At 35.8% G+C, this 12,179-nt stretch overlaps 1 protein-coding gene across 1 annotated transcript in view; it reads right to left on the bottom strand.

The window, feature by feature from the left end:
• Nucleotides 1-529: 529 nt before the first annotated feature.
• Nucleotides 530-12,179, bottom strand: part of RAB11A (RAB11A, member RAS oncogene family) — a 17,903-nt gene continuing 6,253 nt past the window's right edge. The window contains exons 2-5 of the mRNA XM_081831276.1: nt 11,010-11,205; nt 10,581-10,774; nt 9,544-9,624; nt 530-916 (exon numbers count right to left, since the gene is read on the bottom strand). Coding sequence (XP_081687402.1) covers nt 777-916; nt 9,544-9,624; nt 10,581-10,774; nt 11,010-11,205 — 611 coding nt within the window. The 3' untranslated portion in view covers nt 530-776. The remainder of the gene's footprint in view (nt 917-9,543; nt 9,625-10,580; nt 10,775-11,009; nt 11,206-12,179) is intronic.

The raw sequence follows: 12,179 nt of genomic DNA, 5'->3' as shown, positions 1-12,179 counted from the left end.
CTGCCTGATCATTGCAACAGAGGCATCTCAGATGGAATTCCACCGGTCTCTCAAGTTCCCAGCCTGCCAGGCAGCATTGTTTAACATATGGCTCCATAACCACACTGCTACTGAAACCATAAACAGTCTTTTGTTTATTAAGATAATTCTTATTCAGAAAAAAGTGTCCCCCTCTCTAATCAACTCTGATGCTTACAAAAATTAAAAGACAAAATTTACTAAACTACTTAACCTTATTAAGGCATTTTAGAAACTGACTTCCAGAATAATGGAAAATTTTCAAGCTCTCAAAATCCTGCTGTGTTTATAGGGCAATTCTTAGATTTGTGGAAATATACACTGCATTGAGAGAAGAGTGTATGAATTGTAAGCTGTTCATTATAAGCTGCTCTGTGGCAAAATGATAGCTTATTTCTTCTAAAGTCTTCTTAGTTTGATTTGATCAAGACCAATAGGTCTGAGCTTCAAGTGATCAAGTTCTAGTATGTCCTACAGTGACAGGCTTCCATGATGAAAAGTAAACAATAACTGAGGAATCCAAACATTCAGTTTATTAAACTAAGGCTAGTGAAGCCATAGCATGAAAAAAAGCTGCAGTCATTCGGGGCAAGTGGATGATTTTATAAAGCTAAAATCAAAAGACTTAAGACATGGAAAAATTCGTAAGTATGAGGAAGTAATAAAACACAAAGTGACCACAAGAATTACAAATATATTTAAATCTCAGACCTGGGAAATGGACTATACACAGCCTTCTAGGGGAGAAGAGAAACGCCTTAAATGTTCTGACAGCACTGCACCTTTGGCTTGTTTTCAGTGGTTGGTGGAACATGAATAGGAACCACATTGTTGCTTGGAGACATGTCATTTTCACGTCTGTCTGACATTTGCTTCTGGGAAACAATGCGGTATATCTCTGGGGGAAAAAAAAAACCAGCAATACTCACTGTGAATAGACTCATTAGTAGTTGATATAGTAGTACACAGAAGTAGAAAATACATTTGCAGAAAAAGACTGCAAATAAACTTGGACAAAGAATGTATAAATGTAGGGGCGCCTGGGTGGCTCAGTCGTTAAGCGTCTGCCTTCAGCTCAGGTCATGATCCCAGGGTCCTGGGAGGGGGAGAAGCAGGCTGGGGGCTCCCCGCTCCACGGGAAGCCTGCTTCTCCCCCTCCCACTCTCCCTGCTTGTGTTCCCTCTCTTGCTGTGTCTCTGTCAAATGAACAAAATCTTTAAAAAAAAAAAAGAATGTATAAATGTAAAGTTTTATTTTCAAATAGCCACTGAATAGATAATGGTAAGAAGAGAAAAAAAGGTTTTCCATTTCAGAGGGAAAGGTTCACCAGTTAAATAAATTGGTTTAAAGAGAGTACAGAGTTTATGGGATTAGATCTAAATTAAACCATGAGAAAAAATAAATAAAAATTAAACCGTGAGAGTATTTTCAGTCCACCCTTGTCAAAAAACCCTACATACACTGATACTGTACCACAGAAAAATAAAAAGAAATCTGCACTATGAGATACATTAGTATTTTTCCTGGCTGTGTAGGGAAGAGCACAACTTCATAAATATTCCAAAATCCCAAAGGACTCTTGAAAAAGGAGGGAAAGATAACGTTTATCAATGCCTCCTGAACTAAAGCTAAATTGTAATTAAATAATTATTAACCAGGAACTTAAGATTTTATGACACTCATCAAAACTAACTGTAAAAAACCAAAAAACAAAAACTGTTGTCTACCTCTTCCACTAAACATTAAACTCTGTAAAGACAAGCACTGTGTCTACCTTATTCAGTTCTTTTTCTCCAGCATATGGCTTATAGTAGGGGTGTGATAAGTAACTAGTTGGTCCAATAAATGTTATTAAATTCCTCTACACCAAGTATCTTATTAACTCATTTTATTTGGTCTTATATTTCACTGCCTAAAAAGGTTTCCCTCTGACTCAATTATAAACTCCTTACAAACAGAAAATGTATCTTATTTATCTTTATTCTCCCAGTTCTCCCTCAAAAACAAAAAAAAAAAAACAAAACCCTCAAAAGGTAAGAGAATTCTAAAAATGGGACAAATTGACATGATGTGCCTCCTATTATGATGTACTATGAAAGACACACTGTATTCCTATGATGAATACCTATGTATTCCTGCCAAAAATGTTTAAAATGAATTTATCCTAAGAAAACAACTAGATAAATCCAAATTGAGGGACATTCTACAAAAAAACTAGCCAAGAGTCTTCAAAAAATTTATTGTTATAAAAATACATTTAAAAGATGGAGGTAAATATTCTACAGCTGTAGTGTCCAATACAGTAGTGACATATTTAAATTAAATTTAAAATCCAATTCCTCAGTCCACTAGCCATATTTCAAGCATTCAATAACAACTTGTGCCCAACAGCTACTCTATTTAATAATACCCCAGATATAAAACAATTCTATCAATGTGTGACCTTTGGCTGAACTGACATTTAAAATGTAAAAACCAAATCTATAAAGAATTATTAGTACACTTGGAGAAATAGGAATATGAACTGCACATTAGCTAATACCATATAAACATCAATTTCTTAAACATGATATATGGTATTGTGATTATACCGAATGCCTTGTACTTAGGAGCTAAAATGCTTCAGTATTTACTTGAAAAGTGCCACAATGTCTACAATTTATTTTCTGAAGACTGAGCAAAAGGGAAAAAAAGTATATACACACATGTAGAAATAGGTCAAATGTCGTAAAGTGATGATTCTATATGGAGGATATAACATTTCTATAATACTTGAAAATTTTAAAAATATAAAGTTATAGGGTAAAAAAAGAGAAAGCAGAATTCTATTTTCAAAATGCTCAAAGAACATGTCAACCAACTGCAATGTAGTAACACCATTTGGATTGGATTCTAATTTGAACTGTTAAAAAAAAAATTGAGACAGAAAATTTTAATACTGTTTGGATAATAGATAAGAAATTACTGCCAATTTTTAGTAGTTTTGTTGTTTTGGGTTTATGCCCTAATCTTTTAGCTATACATCATGAAATGTTTACCAATGAAATGATGTAATATCTGGGATTTGTTTCAAAAAAATAAGGAAGGGAATAGGTGGAACAAAACACTGGTCATGAACTGATGGTTGCTGGTGGCTACACGGGAGTTCAGGATACTGTCCTACTTTTGGTATGCTGGAAACTTTACATTACAAAAAGTTAAAGAAAAAGAAATGTGTTAAATGAATACATTTTCTCCAAATTAAGAACTAATTTCCCTAAAGTTGAAAAACAGCAACCTGTAATCAATTGAATGTGTGAACTAGCAAGAACACTGACAGCTATAATGTACATTTTCCTACTTTTTTGGGGTGGGGGGTGGCTAAAATTTGTTTGAGGAGGCTGACAGTACTTCTCAAAGCTGAAGAAGTATCAAGGGAAAAACAAAAAAGCCTACTGACTGAATTAAAAAAAAAAGGATATGTAGTCTACATTTAGATTCTTTTCATTGCAGAGATGGAATTGGGGAAGTGTGTCAAGGGTAAAGGAAAAGACACTCATTCAATCAGGCTAGTGGCTAAGGAATAAAGACAGTATCAACTTAATGTAAAACTCTACTATTCATTCTTTAACGTTCTCTCTAGTCCCAAACTGGATGGCTCTTCTTTAAGTACAAATGATTATATGTGACCCTCTACAAATTTTAACTTCTTTACAAGTTGAAGATTCAAGTTAGAGAAACCAAAACAAAAAGTATTTTGCAGGCTCTTACATGAAAAGCAAATACTGTAAGAGAAGAAAAGGCAGAGTTCTCAGAGAACAGAAAGTTAATTATTAAAGAGATCTCATTACAAAGCAAGAAATTTGAGCAGTTATTGTATAACTGGTCTGCAAGGACTGCACACTGTTTTGTAGAAATGGATTACTGTTACATTTGTTCCAGTCACCAAAAAGATATCCGCTAATGAAAATGCCAAAGCAATAAAGAAAATAGGAAAGTGTTCATCAAAAAAGTAAAAGAAAAATTTTCTTTCAAGTAGAATGAGCACTAAGAGGCTACTCAAGTAGTTTATTTAACATCTCCTGTGGCTGGGCATGTCACTAAAAAAAAAAAAAAAAAACTTTGATAAGAAAATAGGAAGCAGGTACCTTCTAGCTGGTATCTGATTAGAGGTTATTTAAGTGGGGGAAGGGAAACAAGACTAGTAATGTGCTAAACCAGATGCAAATATTTTCTTCTTTCAAGGGCATGTTCTCCTTCAGAACCAAATGTATGTGATACAATTCCTGTACAGCCCCTTTTCAAGATGTCCAAAGGCTAGGCAAGGTTAAAAAGAAAAGGAACTCTGCTGTATCGTTCCTATGTTAGAATCTCTTATAAATCTAAATAGAAAGTTAAAATATTAATAGAAGATAGTTTTAAGGGGCGCCTGGGTGGCTCAGTTGTGAAGCGTCTGCCTTCAGCTCAGGTCATGATCTCAGAGTCCTGGGATCGAGCCCCACATCGGGCTCCCTGCTCGGCGGGAGGCCTGCTTCTCCCTCTCCCACTCCCCCTGCTTGTGTTCCCTCTCTCGCTGTGTCTCTCTCTGTCAAATAAATAAATCTTTAAAAAAAAAAAAAAAAGAAGATAGTTTTAAATACAACCTAGTAAAGTTAAATTAAAAAGACATATGCCTATTTCTACTCTAATGAAAGTATGAAGCAAATTGCAAAGTACACTCTAAGGAAGTTAAATGCAATTGTTCCAAATTGGGGAACAAAAGAGCTAAAATTCTTTGGGCTCTCAAAAATTGTGAAAATAGCAAAAGCCTGAGTTATTCCACTACAGCCTAGGTCAGGATTTGTTAGGTCTTCTTCAAACCCACTGCTCACCATTAAGTTTCTTAAACATAAAAAAAATGTTCTGATCTGATATACTGACACATACTTGAAAACACTGCCACATGCCAAGAACAAAAATAAAATACTACACCCAGGGGCGGCGCCTGGGTGGTTCAGTTGGTTAAGGGTTAGACTCCTGATTTCATCAGCTCAGGTCTTGATCTCAGGGTCATGAGTCTAAGCCCCACAATGAGCTCTACGCTAGGCATGGAGCCTACATTTAAAAAAAAAAAAAAAAATCCTACATCTAATTAAATGATTCTCACTACTCTAACCATAAAATTAACAATTCAGTCTTCATAACTAAAAAGATGACTTGGGCTTATTAATTATGTGGAGAAACCTTGCAGGTACCACTTTAACCGAGAGATCAGAGTTAGCATCATCAGTATACATCATCAGATACAACAAGCCAGTATCACGACCTCCTGATGGGATACAGGAGATCACTTTTGTGGTATTCTTGCTGAAACTGCAATAATCTGAATTTAATTATGAGGAAACATGAGACAAACCCAAACTGAGGGACACTACAAAATAAATGACCTGTACCCTTCAAAAGATGTCAATAAACGAAAGACTAAGGATCTGTTCCAGATTAAAGGAGATGAAAGAGATAGGAGAGCTGAATGCAATGTGTGATGTGATCTCAGAATTTCTTTTGCTAATAAGGACATAATTCAAACAACTGGCAAAATCTGCACGAGGTCTGTAGCTAAACACTGATATGGACTACAATCTAACTCTTGATTTTTGCTAACTGCACTATGGTTATGAAAGAGAACATCCTTGTTTTTAAGAAATATGCATTGAAAAGTACTTAGTTGCAAGAGGCAACATGTCTGCCACTCTGAAATGGTGCAAGAAAAAAATTAGTATATAGCAAAAGGAAGAAAAAAGAATAAAGCAGATACGGTAAAATATCAACATTTGGGGATTATGGTGAATGGTATTTACAAATTCTTTGTACTATTATTGCAACTTTAACTCTGAAGTGGTCAAAAACCAAAGTTAGAAGAAAAAATAATAAGAGTATGGGAAGTATAGATTAAAAACATCCCTTAACAAACTTGAGGATGAAAGAAAACAAAACTGCACAGCAATGCAAAGGCTGGGCAATCTCGCAGACTCACTCAAGTACTAGATAACTACCTCTAAAAAAATATCATCAGCAAAATTGTCATGGAGTTAGTATCAAATTCACGGATGTCAAAAATGCCACAGGTCTATTCTAAAACAAGCAACACAATTAACTTTGGAGTAATAATATAGATAAATTTTCTAACATAATTTTCCACCTTAAAAATGAAAGAACTTTTTTCTTCCAGCAACATCAAAATACAATGTAAATGCTCCCTTAATGCTGTTAACATTCAAGGTAGAATTAAACCTAATGAGATTACTGTTGTCTTTTCCGGGTTTTTTGTCCTCCCCATTTCTTTTTCCTTTAAAAAAAAAAAAGATTTATTTATTTATTTTAGCGGGGGTGGGGCAGAGGGAAAGGGGGAGAGAAATCCAAGCAGACTCTGCACTGATCACAGAGTCTGATGAGGTGTTAGATCCTACCACCCCAAGATCACGACTCAAGCAGAAACCAAGAGTTGGACACTCAACCAACTGTGCCACCCAGGTGCCTCACTTCTCCAAGTACTAATACTCCTACTGGTATAAAGAGAAGTTTAGAACAAACATCCCAGCACATGCAAAAGAACAGAGAGGTCTACTGCCATATGCAATGATTTCTAATCCCACAGAACAACATTGAGATTTATGGAGGAAGCTGAGAAAATAGTGAATATAGAAAAGAAAAATGGTAGTAAGTGAAGCTAGTCTTGTTTGCTTTTAAGCAACATTAATTAAGCAGTAACAAATGTTAAATCTAGAGTGAATTTTAAGAAAAATAGCCAAACCTTCATCTTTTAAGATTTTATTTGACAGAGAGAGAGAGCCAAAGAGCACAAGCAGGGGGCATGGCAGAGGGAGAGGAAGAAGCAGGCTCCCCACCGAGCAGGGAGCCTGATGTGGGGCTCGATCTCAGAACCCTGGGATCATGACCTGAGCCAAAGGCAGACGCTTAACTGACTGAGCCACCCAGGCACCCCTAAATGTTCTTTATCTTTAAGGACAAAACAGTTCAATTTGAAGTATATATCATACTTATTGATTAGTTAGCTCATGTTTGAGCAGATCATCAAGTTCAATGTTACAAAATGATACTTAAAATAGTTAACTGCAGATGGTCTCATCTTAATATCAGAATAGTCTAGAAACTGTGATCAGAATCAGCTACAATGCAGAGAGATCTGATGGGACATAAAAAATATCTCAACAACAAGGACTGACTAAAAAACTTTTTCAAATGACGTTTTCAGAGGCCTTGAGAGACTCACAGACCCTCAAGATGACTTAACTCACTCATTATTTAAGGCACTGTGACTCTGAGGACCAGGGAGGTTCAGTAACTAGCTACACAGGGAGTGGGAGCAAAGTGCTAGTAAAAACCTACAACTCCTAGGTCTAAATTTAGTACTCTACATATTGATTCAATAGAATCTGCACAAGTGATTGTAAGAAAAGAAGTAGGATTTGCAGATACACTACAATATTTAATCAAATCTTGCTTGCAACAGTCTGTAATGAAACTTGACACAGAGAAGATTCTAAAGGAAAGCTACTGTGTTCCAAAGACTGATGCAACCTTAGCACCAGTTGTTAGTTACTATTTTTCTGGTAACAGAAAAGAATTCTAATAAACTATTGTTTATTATACCAATTGTATGAGAATCACCAATATCTAGTTTATGTTTAATCAAGTTTTTTTTGTGCTTTAACTGCTATTTAGCTACTAATTCATCAAATGTCCACTCTGTACCAGGGATAGCTAAGGATTTTACATGTATGAACTCATGTACTCATTTTTGGAGTCTAGAGTAGATGTCTCAAATGACAGGCAATTCTTTTCTGTGGGTTATAGAGACAAAAACCTTTAAGTCATAACCCAACAGTCAAGTCAAATCATATTACAATGTATTTATAAATAAAAGCCCTCTTCTATCAAAACAAAAAAACAGAACTCCCTAGAACATATTTAAATTTTACAGATAAAGAATTTAAGGCCTAGAAAGGTTAAGTAATTTGCATAAGATTACAGAGCCAATGGAAAGTGAAGGAGCCAGGACTAAAACTAAAACCTAAGTCAGGCTTCCAAGTCCGTGCTCTTAAATTCTAGGCTTTATTCCCTACCTATTTCCAGTATAAAATAAGACATTTAGAAGTTAAAATCTGTGAATCACTAAATTCTACACCTGAAACTAATATTACACTGTATGTTAACTAACTGGAATTAAATAAAAACTTGGAAAAATTAGAAATAAAAAAACTGGGGCGTCTTTGTGCTCAGTTAAGAGTCTGACTGTTGTGGAGTCTGCTTAAGATTCTCTTTCTCCCTCTCCCTCTGCCCCCCCACCTTGGGCTCGCTCTCTACAAAAAAATAATTTAAAAATGTTTTAAAAATAAAAATTAGGGGCGCCTGGGTGGCTCAGTTGGTTGGGCGACTGCCTTCGGCTCAGGTCATGATCCTGGAGTCCCCGGATCGAGTCCCGCATCGGGCTCCCTGCTCGGCGGGGAGTCTGCTTCTCCCTCTCCCGCTCCCCCCCTCTTGTGCTCTCTCTCTCACTCTCTGTCTCAAATAAATAAATAAAATCTTTAAAAAAAAATAATAAAAAAAAATAAAAATTAAAGTTAGAATCTGTTCACCTCTAATACAAGTGCTGTATACAAAGAATATGTTAAAATATTGTTACATTAAAATTGGAAACTCATTTAACCATTTCTCCTTACAGACTTGTTAGAACACCACATTAGACTATGCTATATAGTAATCCTATACTCTATATTGAGAGTTCTTAAAAATAATATATAATTTTACAGTACTTTAAAACAACCTATCAAACTATTTACTAGAGGATTATGATTAAACTTGCTGGTAAGTTGGTCATTCTAATAAAGTCAGAGTAAAGGTTTGTCAACACAAATACAATGTCTTCTTGTAATTCGAAGCTGACCTGATCTGCACACCTACATTTTAAAACAGCATGAACTTTGTTCTTTTCCCACTACTTATTTAAACTTTGCCATATGCAATCACTTGCTGATTTTCTCCATAGGTGACACCATGCTTCTTCTACAATATATCACAGGAGAATTTTACTTTTTGTTTTTTCATTTAAATTTTTAAAAATATGTTTTTCCCTAGCTGCTTCTATAATATATCAGAACACAGCAAGTCTTTTCTTTACTGAAATTTCAAAGGGCATTTATATCTTTCCATAGCCAGGATTTCAATATTTATCTTATGAAAGTGCCTTTAAGCATTATTTTGTGCTTGTGACCACAAAGTATGGAATACCTGGACTGAAGTAATAATAGAAGTGAACAAAATATTTTCAAAGTACTTTTCCCAATATAAACCAGGTAAGTGAGAATGATTAAAGTTCAGCAAGCAAGGGTTGTTAACTAATTTTGTACTTTAAACAGCTCCTGCTACAGCAGCTCTCAAATGACAGTGATTCTCACTGTGATGTATCGTTTAGTTTCCTAATTTGTCTAAATTACATTCCTAAAACTTCTAATTCCCACTAGTATAATCTAAAAATTCAAGTCTTACCTGTCAGAATTGTCTGAAAAGCAGCTTCTACATTTGTAGAGTCTAGAGCGGAAGTCTCAATGAATGACAAACCATTCTTTTCTGGGGGGGGGGGGGGAGATAAAAACTTCAGTCTAGTCAACAAGAGATGTAATACATTCAAACCTTCAAAAGGAATATAAAAAACTTTCTAAAAATTAAGGCCTCCCCAACTTCTTGAGCAGTAAGGGCACCATTCTACTTACACTTTAGCAGATTAAAAAGAACAGTGAGAAATTTTCATTGGCTCCTTAATTAAAAAATACTTATTACATCTATATACTACCAATGAATGGCAATGAACGACATTACTCAAAATGTAGTAAACTTATCAAATACTCAGTTATTTCCATCCATTACTGTCCTTCTCCCCCATCAACCCACAGAGTTAAGATATAAACATGGATAGGTAGGTGTTATTCACTTAGAATTCTATAACCGTATTTTTTGAAATAAAGCTTCTTGCCTGGAAAACTAAAAAACTATTATAAAAACCTTTATTCACAGCATAATAACTAGTACAGAGTCACAACTTTCATTAGCCAAGAATACACAATGCTGCCTTCTGGTAGGCTACCCCAACCAGAACAGAAGAGATAGGCAGATCCTCTACTAAAGCAAAAAAGTTCTAAATCCTAAGAAGCCGCATTCCCTGTGGGTTGTTGACACTCCCTGGGCCACTGCTTTTCAGACCCACAAAGAGCAGCCTTGGTAAAACACAGACGTAATAGAGAAAGAGACAAGAAGCACAGAATAAACTGATAGATATCATCTACCCCCTTCCAGGGAAAGGATTATATTCAACTTTTAGCAGCAAAAACTACAGTGTTTTAATGATTCAAAGTTAAGCAAAAGAGAAAGTCACCACAAACTTTCAGAACAACAATCCTTGCTGAGCATTCATGTTTACCTTTCTGAAACTACTGTAAGCGATTACAGTCATTGGAAAAGTATCAAAACTGCATGACATAACAGTAAGAAATACCAAATCACTGTAATATCATGAAATTCATACTAACCTGCAAAAGCTCTTGCTTCATCTGTAGGAACTGCCCTGAGATGACGCAAATCACTCTTATTGCCCACAAGCATGATAACAATGTTACTATCAGCGTGATCTCTCAATTCTTTCAGCCATCGTTCTACATTTTCATATGTGAGATGTTTAGCAATGTCATACACCAATAAGGCACCTACAGCTCCACGATAGTATCTGAAAACAGAAATAGGTATTTAACTATTAGAAAACAACCATAAGATGGAAGGGAACACCAGGAAGAACTAAATATATGGATTATGTATTTTTAAAAGCACATTTAAAAATACATTTCAAAATCCTAATACTGGAATTCTTACAAGGAAAAAAAAAGTACCTTTTCCAATACCAAAAATCAGCTAATTCAGTTGATGGCAGTCTATTTCTCAGAACTTAAAACTATGAGACTTACGCTGATGTTATAGCTCGGTATCGCTCCTGCCCTGCCGTGTCCCATATCTGTGCCTTTATTGTTTTCCCATCAACCTGGATGCTTCTGGTTGCAAACTCTACTCCAATGGTGCTCTTACTTTCGAGATTAAACTCATTTCGAGTAAATCGAGATAAGAGATTACTCTTTCCAACACCAGAATCTCCAATAAGGACAACTGAAAAAAAGACAAAGCACTTAATGTCAGATGAATGAGGCAGACACGTTCAGAATTACCACCATGTTTTAAAGCAAAAAGGAGCATCTGATTTTTTAAAAGGGATGGGGGTAGGGGAGGGTGAAGAGCCCATGTTCTTAACCTGTTACCAATTGATAAAACCAATTTATTCTTTTTAAACTGTGTCTACCTACATAACAACTTCCACACATCATCTGCTTAGCACAAATACAGTATCCTGTCTTACACATGCAATTTTAACTACAGGTCCACTAGGCACTGATTAATTACCATCAATGCTATACCAACCTTACTACCATAGAAGGTAATAACATGAAAGATAAATCCTACACCAAATAAACAATTTGTTTTTTTGTTTTTTTTTTTAAAGATTTTATTTATTTATGTATTAGAGAGCGAGAGAGAGAGAAACGGCATGAGAGGGGAGAAGGTCAGAGGGAGAAGCAGGCTCGCCGCTGAGCTGGGAGCCCGATGTGGGACTCGATCCCAGGACTCCAGGATCATGACCTGAGCCGAAGGCAGTCGCTTAACCAACTGAAGCCACCCAGGCGCCCCAAATAAACAATTTGTGATTAAAGAGTATCATACATGAAAGTAATAAAGGATGTTAGTGAGTAGAAAGGAGAGAAAGAGTGAAAATGTTCTTCTTAGTTTCATCAAAGACTGGGTGTGACCTCAGGACTCACACCTTGGCAAAATGAAGCACATTTACCATATGAGGCATCAGGTTTATAAACTTTGCCACCCAGATCACAGAAACTAGAATGACCTTTTCATAGCTGCATTTATCAGATGGGCAGGAAGCTATAGAGACCCCTACAAAAACAGACACCCCAATTAAGTTTAACAGGGACCCCAGGAAACTAATAATTCTTGACTTACTCTGAGTAAAGGCCAAAGCAAGGAGGGCACATACTTTCTCTTATGACTTAAGAATTTTTTAAAAACAAGTT

This window comes from Leptonychotes weddellii, chromosome 9, assembly GCF_054177405.1.
Source record: "Leptonychotes weddellii isolate Sample4059 chromosome 9, ASM5417740v2, whole genome shotgun sequence".
In the NCBI taxonomy this organism is placed as follows: Eukaryota; Metazoa; Chordata; class Mammalia; order Carnivora; family Phocidae; genus Leptonychotes; species Leptonychotes weddellii.
This window is presented reverse-complemented; position numbering and strand designations above follow the sequence as displayed.